General features: G+C 41.3%; 1 protein-coding gene across 1 annotated transcript in view; it reads left to right on the top strand.

Moving 5' to 3' along the window:
- The window catches only part of LOC308392549 (netrin receptor UNC5D-like), a 34904-nt gene extending 10079 nt beyond the window's left edge, over window positions 1-24825 (top strand). The window contains exons 6-14 of the mRNA XM_080875619.1: window positions 1761-1910; window positions 2802-3020; window positions 3810-3894; window positions 11462-11633; window positions 14426-14656; window positions 18704-18853; window positions 20096-20260; window positions 20492-20670; window positions 22800-24825. Of these exons, the coding sequence (XP_080731745.1) occupies window positions 1761-1910; window positions 2802-3020; window positions 3810-3894; window positions 11462-11633; window positions 14426-14656; window positions 18704-18853; window positions 20096-20260; window positions 20492-20670; window positions 22800-22998 (1550 nt within the window). The 3' untranslated portion in view covers window positions 22999-24825. The remainder of the gene's footprint in view (window positions 1-1760; window positions 1911-2801; window positions 3021-3809; window positions 3895-11461; window positions 11634-14425; window positions 14657-18703; window positions 18854-20095; window positions 20261-20491; window positions 20671-22799) is intronic.
- The last annotated feature ends 222 nt before the right edge of the window (window positions 24826-25047 follow it).

Here is a 25047-nt window from a genome sequence, read left to right as displayed (position 1 = left end):
ACACACACTGTGTACTCAGTGTCTTCAGGTCTTATTTAATGCTTGCTGGAAGCAGCTGTCAATGGGTGCTGTTGATTATGGCATTGTCTCTGCACGCCTTTCTTTACTTTCATCTCTTCTCCTCTTAGTTCCTCCCAGCGAGGATCTGAGAGAGAGAGAGATGCGAAGAGAAGATGTGAGAATGAAGGAGCCATAGCTGTCATATGAGAAATCCGTACTTTTAGAGTCAGTTTTAAGCAGCGTTAGTTACATCAGCAACATGCTGCACAGCTGGATCACTTGTCACACTGACTGATTCAAATGTCCACAGAAATTCTTCTCACACAGGCCTTTATTTAAACTCATTAACACAGCCGATAAATCGTATTATTGTTGTTGCTCGTGTATTGATCAAAAATGCTGCTTTGTTTGATGCAGCAGTTATTGCTATTAAAGTATCTAATATATTCTAATGTCTTATATAGACATAAGAAGAATAAGACATACTTCCTTTATCCCAAATACTGGGACATACAGGTATATTACACAGTACCATATAACTGTGATGTGTGTTAATCAGTCGGTTTATATACAGCACTGAAAAGTAACCAGTGTGAGAACATCTCTGTTATTTATTCTTTTTTTCAGTTAGATTGTAGAGTCAGATCAGTGTTGTCAGTTTAGTTTTAGCTTAGATTCCATCGGTTTCAGTTTTAGTCTAACTATTAGAATACGGTGGGTGTTTTTTAGGGGCAGATTTAAGAATTTCTGAATAAGTTATTTACTTGCTGCTTGTTTGTGGTCTCTCTGACTTCAGTTTTGTCTTCAGTAGCTTTAAAGCATGTGTATACATGCCCATTTCATAATTGCATCCAGCTCCTGCTTTCTTTTCCAAACTTTACTAATCCCATCATTCTTGTGCAAGTTAATTTTGGCTTTATTTTGGCCTTCCTGTTCTTGAGTGAACCAGTGGTTTTAACTGGTTTAACTGGACAATGATGCCTGGTTTCTCTATAATATTCTTGATAATATTCTTGATTTGGTTCAATGTTTTTCTTAAACATAGAAAGAATTCTACGATCCGCATTAAATGTCTTCTGTGTTTTTTGAGGCCTTTTGCTGTGTTTAATAATATTCCACAAAAAAATTTTATCCTTCTCTTTTATTGGTTTTTTTTTTTCAACCTAATGACAACCTTAAATAACATCAAAGTCTTTTAGGGGCCTCATTTGGAAAGTTCCAAACATAATTTCAGCATTTGAAATCATCTTCTGCATAATTAAGATGATTATCTGCATAATTTGTCTTGGAAAAACTGAGGGGACATGTCTTACTTGACCTGGTTTGTCAGTCAGTTATCTAATTACTTTGGTCTAATTACTTTAGCCTTTCAAAATGGAGTATATGTATTTAAAAAAAAATCATTGTAATTACTTAACTAAACAGTTGATTCTTCAATTGAAGCTCACAGTCTGCACTTCAGTCACATCTTAATTGTTTGATTCAAAATTCACTGAGGTGTTGTCCACAAATCTATGGAGCTAGCTGTAAATTGGGTTATCAGTAGAAAATGAATAGAAAAAATCAATAACAGTGTCACTTCTAAGTGAGTCACACTAAGATATATGTCTTTTTTTCATTGTATTACAGCAACAGCCACGGACAGAGAAAACATATTTGTGATGACATACTCTTCAGGTTGTTTTGTTTTTTTATTGATGATGTGGGCTCTCATGTGTAATTGCTGACATTCATTTGCTTTTTCTCTGTGTGTGTTTCAGCAAATCCTCTGCTTATTAATTCATCCATGCAACCTGATCTGACAGTGTCACGTACCTACACCAGCCCCATGTGTTTTCAGGACTCCATTGACAAGGAGCTAATGGCTGAGCGCTCACTCCTTGACCCGTTGCCTGATCTTAAGGTTAAAGGTTAGAAAACAGAACTCTTATGAAAGTCCATGTCTGTGGTACTCAGTTACTTTTGAAAGGGCAAGTCTCACAGAGAAGTGAACGGCTCTGTGGATGCACTAGGGCAGATAATCTTACTTTGGATCTGTTTTTTCCTAAGGCAGTCTCTAGGAAAGTCAATTTTCAGTGCATCACGAACTAGACACTCAACACTTCATGTTGTTGTTTGTTAGTGCTGGTTGCTGCCTTTTATTCCCTTGGTGGCATGATTAGCATTCAAAATTAAGGTGATCTTTGAAATAATTGGTCCTTAACTTAGACAGTGTATAAAAAAGTAGATGCTTAGTCCAATACAGTCATTGTCAGAAATGTCGAAAAACAAGAGCCTTTTTATTGTACTTAGTGTGATTTTATAAAGAAAAATATTCTTATTAAAGTCATATCTCCATTTGGCTGCCTACATACTATCAGAATTTGCTAATGATGATCAGAAGACTGTGCCAGCTTACATTACAGCAGATAGACACACAATTTAAACCCCATTGCTCTTGTCTTTATGGGTTTGTTCCGGATAAATGAAAGACTCCACCCCCCGAACTCATTTAAGTGCAGAGTGTTGCAATTACTACAGCCCCAGGCATACACTTTTTACCTTGAGGCAAAAAGCTTGACAGTGACAGGGTTCTTGAGACTTGTTAGTTGGGTTTTCACTAAGCTTTGGCTGGACAGTTACTGTTTAGAGCAGGGGTTTAGTAAACAGTTTCAGAGTGATTGGTTTTGCAGTCAAGAGCAAGCTTTTAAAAAGCTTTAAAGGGCTGTTTTCCTACTGTTGGATGTTTGACTGTTGGACCTGAAAAAATGTGTTAAAGCTACACAAATTCTAATGTCACAGAGCTTTCACTGTATCCTCAGGGGTGACGGAAAGGGCAGAGTACCACGTCATGTCCCACCCTCAGACATTTCCAAGGGGACTGGCTCCAGACTATAGAGGGGTTGCAGTGGGGACAACACTGGGCAGAAGAGGCAAAAACCTTTTCAGTCCACACGTCTCTCTGACTCCCCGCTTGCCTCTGCACAGAGCAACTGCAGTGTTTGGCCATGCTGGAGGCAGGCTCGTGGTACCCAACACAGGTGAGTGTACGATGAGGCAATTATCATTCAATATCTTCCTGCTGAAGAGCATGTGTCGACTTCAGTTCCTCCAAATTCAGCTAGCATTCACAGAGGATAGAAACTATAAAAACAAGTTGTTCTCATTTGCACTTTTTAAGTTGTTTAACCTTGTCAGAGTTGATCGGTAGCAAAAATGAGGAAAAAAGTCACATACTGAGTAGGCAACATGATTATGGAAATATTATTTACAAAATGATGAAGTTAAAAAGCACTAGCATTTTTAGCCAATCGGTTCCTACCCTGCAAAGTATGGAAAATGTTTTTGATCACAAAAAATACTAAACTTTTTCCTCAAATAAATTACTTTTTTTTAAAGCATTTTAGGAACATTTTAAAGCACCTAATGCGTGCTGAAGAAATATAAACAAGTGTATTTAATGTGCTGCTCAGTCTATTGCATTATGCAGGCAGCTCTTTCTCGTGGCCTACATTCATCATTGTGTCCCCTGAGGGGCTTTATGTACTGCTAGATTGGCAGTAATTGTTTATGATACAGTAGAATGTTATGCATATGTCTTTGTGTTTAAGAGGAAAGGATGTCTGTGATGCCTGCTTCTGTGCATGCTTGTGAATAAGAGATCGCTGCCAGCATCGAATCACAAGGGGACTTGCTCTGGCGACCTTTTTCTGGGGCCCGTCACCCCTCTGGCTGTCACCTTCACTAAACAGACCTGACAGCTGAGCAGGTGTGTGTCATAAGTGTGCATGTCTGCTTGTTTGTTGATCAGCATGCCTCCTTCTCTGCAGGTATCAGCCTGCTGGTGCCTCACGGGGGGATTGCAGAAGACACTACCTGGGAGATGTACATGAGCATCAACCAGGAGGACAGCAGGTGAGGGACTCTCACTGAGGTGGTGCTGTATGCTTCCTAGTCTGCTCTCTTTTAATCCTTCAACAACACATTCCTCATCCCTCATCCTGCCACCTCGTCTCCTCCTCCTCCCTTTGCCGAATGAGCGCCACAAACACAAAACCTTTCTTATGAAGGCTACGCTGTGACATGTAGTGTACACATGCACATGCACATGTTCCCACACGGCATGCGGTCCTTGCTTATCTCACAGACACTACAGGGGAGGACATGGTGTGTCACAAAATACATTGGCAGCTGTAGACAGATTGCATTACTGCCTTAAGCAACTGTCATAGCAGAAGAAGATACGCTCCGTGACTCTAGTAGACCGTTTTGTGTTTGCATACGTAACTGTGACAATATCTCTCTCCATTTTGACTGGTTAGAGTGATGAACTTAGTGAAGTCATGATGATGGGTTATATTGATTAGGCAGTCAGAGATAGAGTCATGGGCATGTGTCAGAATTTGGGTGACTATTACCTGCAAGCAGAAATCTATTTCTGTAACTTTCTTATTTCTCGCAAAGCTATCACTTGAGGAAAAAAAGGGCTTGATAGATAATAACTCGGTGCAAAAGGGCTGTAATACCTTTGGATTCCATGCAGCAGAGCTTTGGATGCTATCTGACAACCAGATGTCAGTGTTTGGACATGTTCTTGATTCACAGCAGACAGTATCAACATGTCAGTATGACTGCGTGAAGCCCTGCTAGCTAGCTGTCACCCCAACCACACCGCTAACCACCAGTGATTCTCGATGAAATTGGATTTCTACGTCCAAGGGGGAATCATAAGTGACATCTAAATATCAGCTGTCTTTTCACCTTACTTCCACCCACCCATTTAGTGCCTGGGGTCACGTGGGAGAGGGAGCATATCAAAGGTCACATATAGGTTGTGGCACAGAGCTCAGTTAGCAGACTGGTTGCACACTCCCCCGCCTTAAGTCTCCCCAATTCAGCCAGACTGTTGCCCTCCAAGCTCCTGCTTTGCTCTGATAAGCCCGATGCTGTTTACTTCTCTGGCTGCCGCTTAAGAAGCTGCAGGAGCCGTGCACCACTGAGCTGTCACTCAAAGCCTATCTTCTGACAGCCACAGAGTCCAGGGGAGAAATTGGATGCTTTCTCCCCATTCAAACCTTAGCCATCTACATAAGACGATGCTTTCCTCTGCAAAGAATAGGAATCGATCAGCTGGGGCTCAGTTTCATGTGTTCGCGAGAGCTGCCATCCATCCTCTGGGCTTCACGAGGTTGTTTTGTGTGTGATCTTCTTCAGCTCAGCAGGGGACAGTGAGTTGTCCAAGGACAAAATGCACCTGATACTCTGCATCTTGCAAAAGTTTCAAGCATATTTACGAGGCAGGCAGTTTTTGCTCTGGTGTCAGTTACATCAGACTACGCAAACTTTAAAATTGATTGGCACTTGTTTTTGGTTGAGTCGATCTACCAGTGCGTATCTACAACCTACAGCCCGACCTACAAAACTCACCCTCAGACCTCCCTAATGATCCTTCCCTCTTCCTTCTTTCCTAAAATCCACATTTCCATCATGCATTACTATTTTTAATGCATGATGGAAATGTGGATTTTAGGATTTTAACCTTTTTATTTTTCACACTGACTCTGACAATGAGTAATTATGGTAAAGCTGATGAAAACCGTTCTAATCAGAGTGGGAGTCAGAAAAATAAGTATTTTTTTAAGTTTTTACATTTTCTGGCATTAATACACTTACATTGCACAAAATATTAAAGGAGATTCACATTACCTTAAATCTTGAAGTCTTTGTCATGGCTTCCGTTGTTACCTTAATTTTACATCCTGATGAACTTGATGCCTTGGCAAGATGTCATTGTCCAAGTCTGGCTAACTTTCAAACCATGGTCACCTACAGGGTTTTTATCGAAGGCCTAAGATTGTGTGGAGGTCTGAGTCATATTTTGTCACGGTTCTGGGTCATTTTGACCCAGCATTTTCTGTTTCTTATATTGTGGTGTTTTTCTAGATTATGATTTATGTTCTAATTCTTGAGATGCGCTGTTTTGCTTATTTTTATTCTAGGTTTCAGTTGGGTTCTGGTCATGAGTTCAGTTTGATGTTAATTCTTCCTTAAGTCTCTGTCGTCTCTGGGTTCCATGTGTTGTATTCTTTCAGTCTGCCTCTCAGTGTCAAGTCTGCGTCTTTGTGATTTGTTTCCTGTTTGATTTTGATAGTCCCAGTCTGATGTCAGTGTGTTCAGTTTTACTTCTCCCCTGTCTCGTTAGTCTAATTTCTCCCAGCTGTGTCTCCCTCCTGTTTCCCATTCCCTGATTACGCCCAGTGTATATAAGCCCTGTGTTTTCCTTTGCTGTCTGTTGTGTCATTAACGTCTGCTCACCCTCAGGTTGCTGTGTGTTCTGTTACCTGGTTTGCCTCCCCGTTAGTTTATGTTTCCCCCAGTATAGTTAGTCTTCTGTTTGGTCAGCAACCTGCAATAAAGCTGTTTATTTTTATTTTACTTTTCCACCTTTCCTGCCTACCTTCACACAGACATGACATATTTGTCATTTTTTTAGTGCAGTAACCTATGAACTGCGATGGATGATGAGCTGGATGAGCTACTACACACGGACATTCTGGTTGACTTTTCTCTGGTTTCTGAGTTTTTTCCTTTTTCCTTTCTTTCTCTGCTTCATCTTGTTTGTTAGCCTAAATTACATCCTTGTATTTAATTTTCATTTAATTTTTCATCATTAGGTTTATTATTTTCACATCCTCCCTTAGATCTCTTTCCGCCCTCATTAGTGCCTACTTGAGTTCACCTGTGCTTTGTTACCACTTTTCTCATGTTGTGCATTTTGTCTGTGTGTTTTTGTCACATCACTGTGTTACTTACCTTTGTTCCTGCTTCTTCTAATCTTCAACGTGGAGTTTCCTGCTTCCTTCCAGCAGTGCCTTTTGTTATATATTCTTCTATAAAACTTTAAGATCCTTTTCCTTATCCTGTGACTTTTCACTTGGTTTCCTACCTTTAACATCTGATGGTTTTATAGTGAGGAATATTATAGTAGATGTGGAAAAAAACATAAAAACCATTTTGTAAAACTGCACTAGCACTGCACACTAGGTATACATGCAGCCATTGCATAGCTTTAATTTTAGATTTTTACCACAAATACTTTTTCTGACTATAACAAAAATAATCTGCATGATCCAATAACAACTTGCTTGTATTTTCCACAGAGTGCCTCCTTTAGCTAAAATTCCAGCTAATGAGGACACTTCTGTTTCTGCAATTCCGTCAAACGGCATGCGGCTGTGACAGCTTGAAAGAAAGACTGTCAAACACTAACAAGGAATTGTGAAAATATGATTTGCAAGTGTGACCTGAGAAAAAAAAAAGATGCATTACACTGGATGTTGTTTTGTTTAAACCAAAAAAAAACAAAACAGGAAAAGAAGAGTGAGTATGAGACAAGGCTCCACTGTTAAAATACACACAACCATCATCATCGAATGATATTTCTTTGTTCGCATATAAACAATCAGAGTTGCTAAATAACCATCTTTAATCTTTGCTCGCAGGCAATCCAGATAATTAGTCTCAGCAGTAGGTAACCTTGGTTTCCTCATAGCTAAGGGCTGATTAGCACGAAAGTGCAGCTGCAGGCCAAGGTGCTACTGCGATGTGTGATTTTATTTTTAGACCCCAGATCATAACCTCTTTAATTTTTTAGTGTTGATTGGTAACAGCATAACGGAGAGGGTTGAAAAAAGCTTCACACATCACACTGCACCAGAAACTGTTAATATAACAGGAGGTGAACAGTCTCAACCACACATCATACCCTGTCTGCATGCAGGCACATACACACACCGTCTTACACCATGCTCCACCTAAAAAGGTTGATCTTACAGGTAATTTGCTGGACGGGCTGGAAAACTAAAAAAGAAACAAAAATTCAGGTGCTGTTTTTTGAATTAAATCTGTGAAAACTAAATTTACTTGTTGTTTCTGTGGCTTAAATTATGCTCATTATAACTTTACTTGCTAACAGTGCATACGCTTAACACTTAAAGATGAGAAGTCAGCTTAAACTGTGCAATGCCGCTGCCAGTTAAATGTTCCAAAAAAAAAAGTAATAGATGTTTTCTGAAGTGCCATTACATCATCATCTTCTGTGTCAGGCGCTACAATCAAGAGCACCCTTTGAAAATTAAAAGTGCATTTTGTGTTGAGAAAATCTGGTTACTGGGAAACAAGACTGACTGTATGATATCTAGTGAGGGTTTTTTTTTCTACGCTGCACTGACATTTACTGTGATTGTGTGAGCAAAACTATGAGCTGCATCCTAAAAGTCAGAGACACTGTGTGAGGGGGCCATGACGCTCAGAGGATCCTGAATTAATGTAGCAGATTTATACGACAGTAGAGATGGTAGTGGGAGTGGGAACAAAAAAGCCTCAGATATGATTCATGATCATTTACATGCTGTCTGGGGGGACAACTTATGTTAGTGTAGTCGTTGACAAATTTGCCTCTCAAGCAAAAAGTCACAGGTTTGATCCCAGGAGGAGATCCCTTGGGGTTGTGTCAGGAAGGCATCTGGTGTAAAAAAAAAACCAAAAACAGCAAACATGCATGAAAGTAGATTTACACTTCAAATTTAGATAATAATAAATACCTCAAGAAGCCTGCCAAGTGCCCAGACCTTCTAAAAAAGACTTTGTAAAAATATTTGCTCACAATCAGAATATAATTTGGGCGTAGCTTTTTGCTTAGTTATACACGAGTCGGTTGCTGCTAAGATCGAAAACTACATTACACACAAGACACAAAACACAATAACAACAAAAGAATTGACAAAATTCAACAGCATTCAAAAACGAAATAATTTTTTACCCTTTGGCCAAAAAATTGTAGGTATTGTCGCCGGGCAGGCTGGTGGGCTGTGTGGACACCCAAGTCTGAGAATATCTCAAGAACAAGGCGACAAAAGACTTTCAAATTCATTCCATAGATGCAGCTACTAAAAATCCCAGATGACCTCAAGGTGAAGGTCAGAGGTTAGCTTTTCTGAGAATCACAAAGGCGTTTCAGCTGTATACCATACATGCATCTACTAAAAGACTGAGGGGTATACACTGACAGGCACCCATATTTTGTCACATGTACAGTGGGGCAAAAAAGTATTTAGTCAGCCACCGATTGTGCAAGTTCCCCCACTTAAAATGATGACAGAGGTCAGTAATTTGCACCAGAGGTACACTTCAACTGTGAGAGACAGAATGTGAAAAAAAAATCCATGAATCCACATGGTAGGATTTGTAAAGAATTTATTCGTAAATCAGGGTGGAAAATAAGTATTTGGTCAATAACAAAAATACAACTCAATACTTTGTAACATAACCATTGTTGGCAATAACAGAGGTCAAACGTTTACTATAGGTCTTTACCAGGTTTGCACACACAGTAGCTGGTATTTTGGCCCATTCCTCCATGCAGATCTTCTCGAGAGCAGTGATGTTTTGGGGCTGTCGCCGAGCAACACGGACTTTCAACTCCCGCCACAGATTTTCTATGGGGTTGAGGTCTGGAGACTGGCTAGGCCACTCCAGGACTTTCAAATGCTTCTTACGGAGCCACTCCTTTGTTGCCCGGGCGGTGTGTTTTGGATCATTGTCATGTTGGAAGACCCAGCCTCGTTTCATCTTCAAAGTTCTCACTGATGGAAGGAGGTTTTGGCTCAAAATCTCACGATACACGGCCCCATTCATTCTGTCCTTAACACGGATCAGTCGTCCTGTCCCCTTGGCAGAAAAACAGCCCCATAGCATGATGTTTCCACCCCCATGCTTCACAGTAGGTATGGTGTTCTTGGGATGCAACTCAGTATTCTTCTTCCTCCAAACACGACGAGTTGAGTTTATACCAAAAAGTTCTACTTTGGTTTCATCTGACCACATGACATTCTCCCAATCCTCTGCTGTATCATCCATGTGCTCTCTGGCAAACTTCAGACGGGCCTGGACATGCACTGGCTTCAGCAGCGGAACACGTCTGGCACTGCGGGATTTGATTCCCTGCCGTTGTAGTGTGTTACTGATGGTGACCTTTGTTACTTTGGTCCCAGCTCTCTGCAGGTCATTCACCAGGTCCCCCCGTGTGGTTCTGGGATCTTTGCTCACCGTTCTCATGATCATTTTGACCCCACGGGATGAGATCTTGCGTGGAGCCCCAGATCGAGGGAGATTATCAGTGGTCTTGTATGTCTTCCATTTTCTGATGATTGCTCCCACAGTTGATTTTTTCACACCAAGCTGCTTGCCTATTGTAGATTCACTCTTCCCAGTCTGGTGCAGGTCTACAATACTTTTCCTGGTGTCCTTCCAAAGCTCTTTGGTCTTGGCCATGGCGGAGTTTGGAGTCTGACTGTTTGAGGCTGTGGACAGGTGTCTTTTATACAGATGATGAGTTCAAACAGGTGCCATTCATACAGGTAACGAGTGGGGGACAGAAAAGCTTCTTACAGAAGACGTTACAGGTCTGTGAGAGCCAGAGATTTTCCTTGTTTGAGGTGACCAAATACTTATTTTCCACCCTAATTTACGAATAAATTCTTTACAAATCCTACCATGTGAATTCATGGATTTTTTTTTCACATTCTGTCTCTCACAGTTGAAGTGTACCTCTGGTGCAAATTACTGACCTCTGTCATCATTTTAGGTGGGGGAACTTGCACAATCGGTGGCTGACTAAATACTTTTTTGCCCCACTGTATCTTGTGTTTTCTGTTCCATTGTTGTGTTTTTTGTTTTGTTTTTTTGACATAGTGTTTTGCACTCGAGGGCCATTGTAGCTCATGTGTTTACATGAGAGGCGCCGTCCATAGAAATTGTACTTTCAGTGTGTGTTGGTGTTTTCCATATTTGTACAGATGTGTGGTGCCCCATTCACGCCTTACACATTAGTAATGCATCTGTGTTGGCTTGTCATGGTCATTCCCCGCTGCAGCTGTATTAATGACCCTGAGAAATATCCACGCTGTGCCTGTGACAACAGCACCAATATCGTGTCCTGTGTATGTGAGGTGTCCACCCAGGGCAGCTGCATGACTGATGGTGGTCCCATTGATTACTCTCAGTCTTCGGGGCTTCCAGCCAAGATTGGGCTCCTGGCCAAGAGCAGCTTGGCCTGGCTCATCTGTCACTGGACTGGCCTGAGCAGGCTTCATAAGCTCCATCGACCCACAAAGCTTACACGCACTGTGCTAAAGCCTGTCCTCCCCAGCCTCACTGTCCATTAGTCTTGGTGCTTTAATCTCCTTCTATCTGTGTGTATGTGTGTCATCTAGTCAGCAATTGATTCATTATGAGTGTCCAAGGATTTGAGTTTACTTTGTTCATAGGCAAGGGTCACACTCTGAAAGCTTGTTGAAGCAGTGATTCATGTTTTTGTTAAAAAACTTGTAACGAACCCATCCAGCTTCATTAACACGATCACAGATCAAACATGAAGTTTACCATAAATGTTTTCTAATCATATGTTTCTCTACCTCTACAGTACTGCGTCCGACGATGGGTCAGAGATCTTTTTGAGCCCTGCAGTGACATACGGCCCACCAGGCCTTGACCTCTCCTATCCAATAGCCATGACCATAGCCCATTGTGCAGAAGTTGCTGCTGATAATTGGACCATCCGCCTAAAGAGACACATCCAAGACAACAAGTGGGAGGTGAGCAAATTCTGTTACCCTTCACCTGTAGTTAACATGTTTGAATTTCCTCCTGTGGCACAAGTGCAGAACGCTAACAAGTACAAGCACACATCTCCCGCTAGTGCCCAGAATATCAATAGGATCAGATAAACTGCTTCGACCTACTTTGATGAAAATTTTCTTCCTGAACTGTAGTCATGCAGGCAAGGAGCTGATTTCAGGGTTGCCAGCTTAGATTTGTCATTCTGCATAAAATTTAGCCTTTCAAGCTCTACCTCATGCGTCATTTGCATTTGGTCTGACATTTCTTTTGGATGTAAGACAGATACCTCAACATGAGGTCAAAACCAGATAAAAACCAGCAAAGGTGCTTTTTAAAAGATTTAAGACGTTGCTGCTCTAAATGTGTTATTCTTGTGATAGCTACTTTTTGGATTTTTTTTCCCATTTATTTAGGTCTTTCAGTGTAATAACCCCTCTGAAAAGCCCTTCCACTCCACCCTATAGAGCTACTTCACAAACCCACAGAAGAACACTCAGACATCCACCTCCACTCCAAACACCCTCTATTCATTTTCTTGTGTTTTCTTGGCAGAGTACACACATCTGAGATCTTATCTAAGATCTTTTTAATGTTTAACTAACCTCATCAAAGACCTCTAAGAACCTCATTGAGGCAGAGCGACCCCGGAGCCACCGAGTTTGCTTGACCTTGGGGGTCTGTCACTCTCTACCAGCCGGGTCCTTTCACTCTGCGTGACATTTACACAGATGTAATTTGTCAGCACACGCATTTCTCAAAAGGAAGCTATCAAAAGACCCATCACTGGTGGGAGCTATATGCCAGCAGAGAGGAGAGAAAACAGGAGTAAGGACTCAACAGACAGAAAGGGGGAGGTAGACTCTGGCAGAACGGCAGAGAGATTCTTTGAATGTAAAGCTGTGGACCATCTCTGTCACTGAGAAATAATGAGGCCTTTATCTCAGACAGGATGCTTACTCAAAATCTAATCTCTGGAATTAGTGATATAATGGGAGATGGAGGTTCCTCTTCCACTCTTTCTTTCTCTCTTTCCTTCTTCCACCTCCGCTTCTATTTCACTGTGTCTGCCTCTCAGTGCCATTCCCATTAAAGTCTGCACTTTGGTACACTAGATTTTGACTCTATCATTTTTCCCTGGCTGCCTGGCGGGGCTGAGCTATGTCATGGAGATCCTTCATGTCTGCTCCAGCGCTAATGGGGCAGGTTTAGGAAGCTATGGGACACTAAATTACCCTACATTGCTTTATATGCCTCAGCCAGGCCATATGCAGAGGGAACCTGTGGGTCACAGTTATGTTCCAAAGGTGATTTAGGGAGAATTGAGCACAAGATGAGTAGCAATTGGCCGTTGGATACAACTGCGCCCCACTAATCCGTTTTGTCAGTGTTACTGTATCCCCATCTGTTTAGTGAGATGTGTCATTATTCATTTGGCCGTCATTCAGCTTTGCACAGCTCCTGGTCCTGTTTAAGTCTATGTACGAGGGAGAGATTCCAAGTTACTGTCTGCAAAGTGTCTTAATAAAATGCCTAACAGCAATGCAAAAACGCTGATCAGTGGCTCCCGTGAATTGTTGGTTAACTGCATGACCATTCAAAGTCTTTATTTGTCTTTATTTTCTACAGGAAATGGTGGCCAATGAGATAATGTCCAAGCAGTCAGCTTACAAACTATTGCCTTAATCATGCCAATACAGGCTGGATGTGGTTAAGCTTTTAGTTTGTAAACTTAAAGCAGGTTTTTAATGCAGTTATGTGCATTACAGTCAGCACTACTAAAGAACATATAGCATGCATGATTGCAGCACAGCTGAGCACAGTGATGCAGAGTCAAGTGGTGTCTTCATATTAACAAGTGAAATGCATTACTGAAAAGCTGAGAGTAATTTAAGAGCACTATGCCCTGGAGCCACTAAGACCTTTGCTTGACCTTGGGGGTCTGTGACGCGCTACCAGCCGGGTCCTTTCAGACCTTGTGACATTTATATAGATTTAATTTGTCAGCAGACACATTGTTCAAAATGAAGCTATCGAAAGATGCGTCGCTGAAGGCAGGTGCCTGCCAACAGAGAGAAAAAATAAAAAGCAGACTGTACTGGACAGACACATTAGAATTTTTTCAACCTCCTGAAACCCGTTTTCAACAACAGTATCACTCAGGATGCATCAAAAATCACGAGTATGACAGAATTCCAATATTACAGTGTTCTTATGATTAATTACTAAGCCACTGAAGTCGTTATACTTAACACCTCCATATTTTTATCCTTGGACTCTACTAGAGTTCCTGTGCATGACTGACAGCTTAAAATAAACTTATTTAACTTATACTGTGCCTCGTTGCAGCCCCTCAGTTAATCCTCTGTCTGAAACAAGCTGTTTTAGCTCCCTCCACTTTTCCTTTAAGCAAGCTTTTTTCCGACTGACTGCCCCTTGCAAACAGAGGGTTTGAGCAGCAGGTGGGTGAGGCTTCTACTCACAGCCAGAGCTATCTGCTCTCATTGACATCATACGGAGCCAAGAGTCAAAAAAAACCTGTCTGACTTGGAGTGTTCAAACATTCTGTAGCCAGAGCATTTGGCTCACAGGGCTTACTTGAAGATATGCAAATATCAGTGTTTGAAACTCTGGCCGTGTTTAATGTGAGTATTCACCAATGCAGCGGATCATGTGTGCATATATGCATAATATAACCAAAGTAAGAAAAAGCATATTACATTTAATCCTGGACCTAAATTAGTCTCCTTTTATGTCCCTACCACCAAAGGAAGTGATGTCTGTAAACGAGGAGAGCACCTCCTGTTACTGTCTGCTGGAGGCCCAGAAGTGCCATGTGCTGTTGGAGCATCCAGGTCGCTACGCTCTGGTGGGGGAGCCGCTGAATCAGGAGGCAGGCAAGCGTCTGAGGCTGGCTGTGTTTGGTAGTCCGGATGCCAGCAACTCTCTGGGCTTCACCCTCAGGGTTTACTGTGTGGACGACACACCCCATGCATTTCAGGTAAGAGGGAAGAGAGAAATGATGAAGATCAGGAATATACCTGGTCATTATATGAATGTAGGTGTTTCCTACATTAATAATTTTATCAATAAACCTCAACTCGTACTAGCATACTCACATACTTACATTTGCCACTTGATTACTCAGTTGATTTTATCAGTGGAGCACCACTAACTATTGGCTGAGAGCGCCATTGGATGCTCCACAAAGACACACAGTATGCTCCATTTTTGTCTTCTTTGTCTATTTAAAGACTGTGAAAGTGACAGAAACAATCTAATAAGTCTGATGTAAACAGCCTGCTGCTGAGTTATTAAGCTCCTGTGCAGGTGCAGGCTAGTTTTGTTCTGAACTGAAAGTGACAGTTCCACCTAGTAAAGGGCTGAATGTGTTACTGATCTGAAGGCAGCCTAAACCACATCAAAAATGAACAGTGATGCCTTCACTTATTGCTAAAAAAAAAAAAAAAAAAAAGCGAAAGTGCCTTTGAAGGTTGACTCATTTTCCTCCTGTTGTACGTACTGAAGTCGCTTTGACCTGTGACGTATTCACTTATTCATTGACATACTCATTGAACTGCATTCAAATGGTAAAAAGACTGCTTAACTTCACAAAAACAAAATAGATTCATGATTTTCCCTTCATGCAACATCAAGAGAAGCACACAAAAAAAAGAAAACACAAAGGAAGGACAAACTCTGTTTTGTTTGAAATGGCCAAACTTGTCTCAGTGGTACACATGAAGTCATATAAAGGCTGCTGAACATCACTGCGGCTGTGATTTAGCTTAAGGCTGATGTCATCATTGCAATATGCTAATATTTAGCTAAACAGAGCGTTGGAGAATCAAAAATTTTGACCAGATTAAAGGTGACCTGCAGAGTTATAACTAAAGTAACAAATTCAAAGTATTTCCCTTGTAAAGTTAGTGGTAGTACTACAGTTCAAGAGCAGAGAATTCACCTCTACACCTACATTCACAGAGTTATGCTGCTAGCCTGGTGACCAATATTATTTCCTTAGAATTATGATGTATAATGAAGTCTGAATAGATTATGTAAGATGTAAAATATGCTGCAAAGCTAATGCAGTAGCCTGGGTTCCACTTTGACCTGTTAGCCCTCGGTGGCTCCCTCTCTCTTTATTGCTTCCTCTTCAATGTACTATGTAATAACAGAAAAAGCCCAAAAGATGATTTTTAAAAAACCTCTAACTCTCACTGCCTTTTAAACAAATAAAATGCCTGAATCTTTATAGCATGATCACACATGACAGCATAGTACCCTTCATAAAAAAAAGAGTTAATGAGCCTAGCCTTCTGGTGTCCCACTAATAAAAATCTTCCCCCTTTGATGAAATTCAAATCTTCTAATGGTGCAGGATCAGGTCTGGAGATTAAATGTATTTTAATTGTAAGTTAAAAGAAGGTGCCATTTTTAAAGTTGGAAAGTTGCTGGTGGTTTTGTCTAGAAGATTTGCTGTCTGGAAGAGTTTTTTTGTGCTCCACTGAAGATATGTTCTGTAACATAGCCGCTGGGAGATGCCTGAAGAGACAAAGAGGGACTTTTAATTACAAAGACAACAGATGCTTCAAGGTTGCCCTTTCTTTAAGTAATTTAATTTGCTCTCTGTTAATTAAATGTGTTTCAGTATTGCATTCCATGTGACGAGTCTTAGAATCAGACACAGTCTGAGATGGTGCACAAGTTCACTGGTGTGCTCTTGAGTGATGAAAAGTTTGCCTTTCTCCTCGCAGCGAAAGCCAGACTCAAAAGTACAAATGTACCTCTTTGTTAAAAGATGCTGCAGTTTAAAACACGACTTTTTCAATGATTGTTTCTTTGCTGTTTTAATTAAATTATTCTGAAGTTGTGCTGAGAGCTGTCCCTTAGCCGCTCGGCCTGCTTGAATTTTTTGGCTCCACCCCAGAGGCAGAATTCCAAGTGAACAAAGAGAAATTGGATGTAGGTGCCAAGAGCCAATTTACTCCACCTCTCCATCAGTCAGACTTGGTTATTTGTTCATTTGTTCTTTTTTTTGCCTTTGTTTGTGCTCCATACGACAAATAATTTCCCCTGTGAGCTTGAAGCAGGAATCGATCAGGTTCAAGGCAGCCTGTGTCGTTTGCATTGTGCTCTTTTTCCCACCCTTCCCTGCAAATCCAAGATACAGAAGATGTAAACACAAACATGCAAGTCGAGCACACGCCAGCACATGCACGCGTACAGAGCCCTTCAACAACAGAGTGAAATTTGATGCTTTTGCTGCTTTAGGCGAATAAATTTCCAGAGACTGGCTCTGAAAGCTCCTGAATATTTTAGTAATTTTATACAATTAGCCATTCTAATGTCTCTCTGTTCATATGTGCAAAAGTCAGCTGTGAGTCGCTGCCCCGGATGTTTCCAACTACATGCATCGTTAACACGTAAAAGGTGGCAGCAGCTGTGTACCCTTCATTTTACTCTGTCTTTTTATCTGTTAAGAATGCTGGGAGGCATACATCAATGTGAGCACCCAGAAAATGCTCCATGACTTTTAAAAAAATACACTATAACAAGAGAAAACAAAAAAAATGTTGAGGAGTACAGCAGATGCAATAGATCAATTGTGGAAAGGTCTTAAGACAAAAACGGAAAGGAAAGCTGTGGTGGACTTAATAAACAGGTTGCCCACAAAAACAGCGATTGCGGACGAAAACCTCGACACAGTGGTCAGTGGCACAATCATCATCATCACAATCTGCTCAGAGGAGACTGTGAAAGCAGCATCAAGGAGCCTCTTGCAAAAATCAATCAATCAATCAATCAATAATTAACTGTTTCTAAAGTGATGGAAAGCCAAAGTATGGAGAAAGACAAACTATTTCACTGCATCAATATAACACGGATCATGTCAGAGCATGGCTGCCTCTGGAAGCGGCTCATTTGCCTTTATCGATGATGCAGCAGATGACGGCAGCAGCAGGAGGAAATCTGAAGATAAATTTTGTTTGGCTGCGTACAAAGGAGCTCTCCCAGTCTCACAAGACTGTGGCCACCGAACACACTGGCTGTGAAACCAAAGCTTTTATCAGTGACAACTCAGACCTCACCAGATTGAAACCCTTTTGGGCATTTTACCTGGAGAAAGAAGATTGAAGAGAGAGCAGCTGTAACAAACATCAGCTAAAGGCAGTTGCTTTGAAAGCTTAGAAAAGCATTTGTTATGTCAGCGGCTGTCATTGCGTCTCAGGGCTATGCACTAGACATTCCCACTGTTATTTCCCTCAACATTCATTTGTTAACTTACCTATCCACACCTAAATAAATGGGGAACCTACGCAGTCTTTCTCTCTTTTTTTTGTGGAGCACAGTAAGTTCCTGTCACTCTGCATATTAATATTGTTATTGTGAATTTTCTCTCTGCTTTGAGGGAGCTTTTAGTATTTTTAGTACCCACTCAGTCTGGGCACATTTTGAAAGCATAAAAATTATGTTTTTACATTCATGGTCACAGTTGCTCTAAAAGAGTGCAAGCCCGTCTGGCAGGGGGGGGAAAAAACAGAGTTTTTCTTCCATTTTTTTTCCATTTGAAAAATAAATATAATGTTTGGTCACATTTTTCAGACTGGTTTTAGGGAAATAGCTTAAAAGTTCTAGTTCAAATCTGACTGTTAATGCTGGGTATTACTTTCATCAGACCATTGCTGTTTGGTCAATAATTGTCAGAAAATATTCACAAATTTCTTTAAATTGTTCATTTTCTCCAACCAACAGTTCAAAATCCACAGTGACTTAATTCAGTGTTAAAGACAAAGACTAAGGCTGATGTAGCTGATGATTAATTTCAATCAACTAATTGTTTGAGCTGTTCTCAGTTTCTTTCATTCTTCCCTTTTTCAACTTGAACTTTTGGCTCTGATTCATTGGTGCATGTTTTCAAATCTGTGCTCTTTTGTCTTTATGTCTTTTTCCTGACACACTGACACTTAACAACCTTTTTTTCCTGTACTTTGCTAACCCGTACCCCACCACTGGAAAAAAAACATGTCACACCTTTCCTTATCAGGAGGTGGCAGTGGGCGAGCGCAGCAGGGGCGGGCGGCTGCTGGAGGAGCCTAAAATGATGCTGTTTAAGGCGAACACTTTCAGCCTCCAGGTATCCATCCAGGATGTCCCACAGTTGCTCTGGAGCATCAAGCCTTTCACCACCTGCCAGGTAGGCACTTCCTGTTTTCTATCGTTTCGAGTCAAAAGCAGGACATGTGTTAACTGCGTGTGCATGTTCAGTGTTTGTCACGGTCATGCACAATGAAGGAAGCTGTGCACCTTCATCAGCTTCCCTGTTTTTTTATTTGGTCACATCAAAGCCAGAGGACAGCAGCAAGGGCACAGCAGGGGATCACTATGGCTGGCTATCTCGCCCACACACACACCCTTACGAACTTAATTATGACTTCCAGGCAAGGCATATACACACACACACACCCACTCTCATATCATGCTTATCTTCCTTGGGGTCTCCATGCTGCATGTTCTGCTCTCCCCCGTGATGTTTATCCCACCAGTGACATCCTATTAGCAGAATTAGCCTGTTATAATGCCCCAAGTATACTAACTAGGATTTCTCAGGGAAGAGCCGCTGTGAGAGGGTGCTGCAGGGAAGACGACGACAGGCTTTCATTCAGACATTACTCTTGTCTAAAGGAGGCTTTTATAAGAGTTTGTCCCGCTGTCTGATGGATCTGAAGAGAGGATGATTCATCTGTAGAACAGTGTTTTTGACCTGTTCTTACTGCACCACTGTCTGGGTTACACAGTAGTTAGTAATTGAAGGTGAAATGGACCTTTTAGACTGCATAGCTCTGTTACTTTTAGTTTTTTCAGTTATTTGGAGGAAATGTAGTGCGAGCTGCCCTAATACCATCAGCACAGCACAGCTCCTGATCCAACAGGTTGCAGTTACATGTATGGGTTTTGTATTAGGAGTATTAAAATGTGGAAAATTAAAAATAAGTTAATGAAGTGTTTGATGTCAGTAGTGTCGTTATGTTGACCATCTCTGGACTTTCAGGTAAGTTTGGTATTTAGTTGCTTTATTAAGAATGCTCGTGCATTTGTAACTTAACCATTTTTTTCTCAAGCAGTAGTTAAGTTTTTGCACTAATGATTGTAGCCTTTACACGTGGTTAGCAGAATGTATTTACATCCTGAGGGCTCTAACACCCACCGGTGCTCCTTCTGATGGGTAGACTTCTTGATTAGGCAACATCATCGATTGGCTAAAGAGGCCGCTCGTTCAGTCTTAATTAATCATGTAAACAGCAAAGCGGGTGGCAAAGCAGGATTCAAATAACAAATGTCTTTAGTGGGGATTTAATGAGTGTGTTGTCTCCACCAGCCTAATCCTTTCATCATTATGTTCATCCTGTCCGCCCTCCCGTCTCTCCTTGCTCCGCAGGAGTTCTCCTTTTCTCAGGTGTGGGCCAGTAACCAGCATCCCCTGCAGTGTGCCTTCACTTTGGAGCGATACAGCCACTCCTCGTCTCAGCTCTCCTGCAAGATCAGCATCCGACAGGTCACGGGCAAGGAGCAGATACTACAGGTCTACACGTCTGTAGTGGAGGTGAGTAGCACTCAGAGAAGGCGTGGTGTGTGGGCAGTCATGCGGCCTGTTAATAGGTTCTTTTACTGCGCTGAATAACTCTTGATTTGATTTAAGACCTTGCTTAATGAGCCTCTCAGGGAGCTTTTCATCTATAGATTGCAAAGTCCTTGTCCTTGTCTTCACGTTGAGGAGGAGAAACTTTTTGCATCAAATCACCCTGACATCTCTTACTTTTTGTCTTGCTACTAGAATGAAAAGGGAGTGGTTCCCTTTTTCACGCAGTCGGACTGTACCATCACCTCTCAGACAGGGTCAAGGGCCTTTAAAATCCCCCTGTCCATCCGTCAGCGGATCAGCACCACCTTTGACACCGCAAATGCCAACGGGAAGGACTGGCAGCTCCTGGCTCAAAAGCTCCACATAGACAGGTCTGAGTTTTAACACTCTGAATGCTGCATTTCATTCTCGTGCCTCAGCTGCCATTTACATACTGCTGAGTCAAATAAAAGAGCAGGTATGTTTTCTTTAGGTCCGAGGAAGAAAATGGAAAATGTTCCATAATGTAAACACTGTTCCCACTGTGAAGACTTTTGTTTAAATCTGAAATTTAGACACCACGTCAGAAATTATCTTCTCCAGCCTTCAATAACATGCCACACCGCCAGTTTCATTATAGATCGTAAAACACATGCAGAGAAAGGGAGAGATGTTAGGCACAGCCAGAATACTGTAGAGAAGAGATGCAGTGTTTTGTAGAAATCTGAAGAAAGGTCTCTGACTGCTGACAGGCCAGCCTCTGGCAAGAAAATGTGTTCATGTTAGCACTTCTCATTAGCAGCATCTCTGCATGTGCTCCGTCCTCCAGCCTCTCGAGAGGTTGTGCCAGGTCAGTTATTTGCGTAGGCTGTGCAGGATTTCAGTTGTTTGTTGATGGGGCGATCTCTATTTGTGCTTCAAAGGAGAAGTCAATAATCAAGTGCTTATAGCCACGAAGACTTTAGATCTGTGCACCCAGCTCCATCAAGTACTTGAGGAAGAGAGTACTGACAGTGAGTACACTCTCCATCTTGCCAGTTGGAGACACATGAGAGGGAAAAAGTTCACTAAGAAGCTATGACGGGAAACTGTGATTATGGAATTTCGCTTCAGCTGAGTCTGAAAACAAACACCTGTGACTGAGAAATGGGGAAAAGGATTTCTGAGCTTTTTCTACCCAGCCAAACACACCAGGAAGCATCTAATGGGAATGTCTCTACCTAGTTAAGCTGATTTTTGTAATTATTTCTCTGAGTGTGTGGGAACATCAGCATACAGAGGTGGGAAGTAGATTGGCAAAGACAGGGAGAAGGCAACAAATGAAATCCCATTGTAATGAAACAGTGCACTCTCTTGGAGAGGTGCTGTAACAACATCAGAGGAAGAAAATAAGTGGAGATTGAATTTAAAACCTGTTTTCTCATGAACCACACAACAAAGTGTGGCTTAATTTTATTGTTCTACTGGTGTGTTGTATTATTTTTTTATTGATTGTTACCATTGTTTAAAAAATAAGAGTTATATTTATCCAAGGATGGTAAATATGGAGCTGCCAGGCTGGACTTGAAGAGGAAGATTCATGGAGTTGTTGAAGGAGACACGCAGAGGGTTTGTGTGGCAAAAGAGGATGCTAGAAATAGGATGAGATGGAGGCAGATGATCTGCTGTAGCGACCCCTAAAGGATCGTACAAACCCATGTGAATCAAAACAGAATGCAATGATTCTCTTAAGCCCGTGTTATTAAAAATGGAACATAGAAAACATATGAAATGTGCCATTTTAAGACAAATATTGACTCATTTTGACTCACTTTGACAAAAAAGTGTGGACAGGGCCATGTTTACCACTTTGTAGCATCCCCTCTTCTTTTAACAGTCTGTAAATATCTATCTAAATATCTGTTCTTGTCTGATAGAGGATTTATAATAGTTATCAAATCCAAATATTTTCAGTTGGTGAAAGGTCTGAAATGCAAGCAGGCTACAAAGTTGTGATGTATAGATGCAGTATGCACGACCTTTTCTGAAAAGGTTGTAACCTAGACGGGAGCATATTTTCCTCTAAAAGCTGTACATACCTTTTAGCACTGATGGTGCCTTTTCAGATGTGCCAGCCCCTGAATTGGATGGATGGATCAATGGATGGTAAAATGCACAGTTTGAACACTTGATATGTTTGATATGTTCAATTGTAAATAACACAAGCTTAAAGGAATTTGCCATTTCGAAGGCAAGAAGGGTCTATTGAAAGATTAGACTGAATATTCACAAATCCCTGTACCAATTTCAGGCACAAAGTTCAGGATATCCCAGCTCCTGCAGCTTTGACTCCTCTTTTTAGTCTCATCTTTTGTTCATCGTGCCTTTTTAAAAAAATATGTACTTAGAACAAGCAAAATTACCTGAGTGATTTGCATTGGCATCTTTGGCATAATAACTGCAAAGTGATCGCCTCATTACTACTTCACTTGGTTGTTATCCATCGTCAATATTATAATGTTCGATTTTTCCTGTTCTGCAGGAACTTGTGCTACTTTGCATGTCAGGAGAGCCCGTCATCAGTGATTCTGACTCTATGGGAAGCCCAGCACCCGGATTCTGGGGACCTGGACTCTCTGGCCAGTGCCCTGGAAGAAATCAGCAAGGTTCATTCCCCTAAGGCGGTCTCTCTGAGCTGCAGCAAAGAGGAACGGGACTCTGAATTCACAAAACTGGCGTAGAGTGGCTGTACATCAGATGAAAATGATGAACCTTTACTGCATGAACATTTATGTTCAGGTGTAGTAGCTAACCTACAGTGAGGTGGAGGAGATGCACAGAGGCCAGCAGGGCAACTTAATTATTGACTGTTACTAAAGGAACACCTCTGTTAAACCAAATGAACCATAGAGGCAGAAGGAAATCAGGAAATGACCAAGAGATGTGTTATTAGGAGGCACCAAGAAACTTTGGAAAGGCATATCAAATTGACACACAAACACACACACATTCATCTTTCATTGAGAAATGTCAACTTCTGATACTTCTGAAGACCAATTTGATACCCTGTGTTGAAGGATTACAGAAGCCTGTGAAAAGAAGACAAAGTGTGTTTTAAGGAAGCTGCCAATCAGGTTGGTGCCGTGACCTCCCAGGATTGGATGTGCCGGTACTTGCCCTCAAACAGTCATCTGGGCTGTCAAAATGTTTAGTGTAATGCCATATTTTCTTTATGTCACTGACACCTCATGCTTTTTTTTTCTTTTCTGCACATATTTCTGCTGAAGCTTTTTAAAAACACAAAGAAAAAATGAATATTGGCTCTTTATTTTGTCAGAACATCTTATTCCACAGTGATCAGTATATAAAAGGACCTGGAGTCCACATGCTAAGGAGATGGAGATTTATGAGAAATTACTTTTTAAATGCCTTTGAGAGTCATTTTACACACTTTTTTCAGCTCAACAGAGTCCACTGTCAAAGCACCGACAGCAGAGGAGGGTAACTCACCCACCACTGATCTGTGCCTCATATAGCAATGCAGCCAGAGGTCCATCCCTGAGTGTCTCTCTTCTTAATTTGGAGGAAAATTACGTTTTACTGTGAGTGACCCCATAGCAGGCAGACAGTGGGGACAGAAGTGTGTAAAACGAAAACAAAAAAGATTTCTGGAGCATGGAGATGATCAAATACCAGGAAATGGTTATTCAGAGACACTTTGCCATCTCTTACTCCCTCTACTCCTGTCTGATCTTCCCAAGCAGAGGCAGCATCCACTTGAAAAAGAAGATAAAAAAAAAGATATCCTGATCAGGAAGCTCCCACATTCGGTTGCTCCAGCTGCCCCCTCAACTTAATAAAGTGACTTTGTGTTGAACTCTGCGTTGGCACTCTCTTTTCATGTGCTTAATGAATTGAATTCTGAAAGGCCAGACAGCCCACATGCTGCACAGTGGTAGAAATCAGTCCATGTTCAAAAACTCAGATAAGAGATTAAGCAGAGTTTCAGAAAGGTGTAAAATATATACATATGCACTATTTGAGTTTGGACAGCAGATCATTGCCATGTTGGTGTTGCATCATGCAGCTGTTTGAACTCCATCTGAAGAGAAATATCTGACAGTCTCTTGGTTCTAACCCATCAAATTTGCCTAAATTAGTAACCCCCCTTGAAAGGCTCAAATATTTTTAAATGCCTAAAACTCTTGATGGATTTAAATTCTTAATGAAGACTTTCAGCAGAGTTCGTCTGCTCAGTAAGACCCTGTGCTCCACGGCACTCCACAAAGTTTGACATGGTTTAAACATTTTAAAAAGCAGCATGTTGAAAGAGCACTGCTTTCTTTCTTACTTTGATGCATACTTTGGCATTTTGAGAAATTCAGCCATCGCACATAGTTTGCCAAGAATGTTGAAAATTTGACACTACAGCCGGTAGTTGCTTAGCTTAGCATTACAGCTGAAAATGGAGAGAAATAGCAAGGCTTGCATAGGAGTAACAGCATGTGCCCAAAGGTACCTCTAAATCTCAAGTACCTACCTGTAAAATTTGATTATAAAAACATTAGATTACATGCAGGACTATATGCCATCGCTTCACCATGTATCTTTAAGCTAAAGGCTAAGTTTATTGCTAGCTGTAGCCAGCATCAACATTAGGTTCTGGGAGTCCAGGCTTACCTAGTAAAGTCGCTGTGTCCCCTCAGCTGAATTCCACAATTATACTTCAACTGCTCAACTAATTCATCCAATTTGGTAATGAAAAACGCATTTGTGGTAACCAGGATGAC

Source organism: Rhamphochromis sp. 'chilingali', assembly GCF_963969265.1.
Source record: "Rhamphochromis sp. 'chilingali' genome assembly, chromosome: 2".
NCBI lineage: Eukaryota > Metazoa > Chordata > Actinopteri > Cichliformes > Cichlidae > Rhamphochromis > Rhamphochromis sp. 'chilingali'.
Note: the sequence above shows the minus strand (reverse complement) of the source record. Positions and strands in the feature narration are given on the sequence as shown.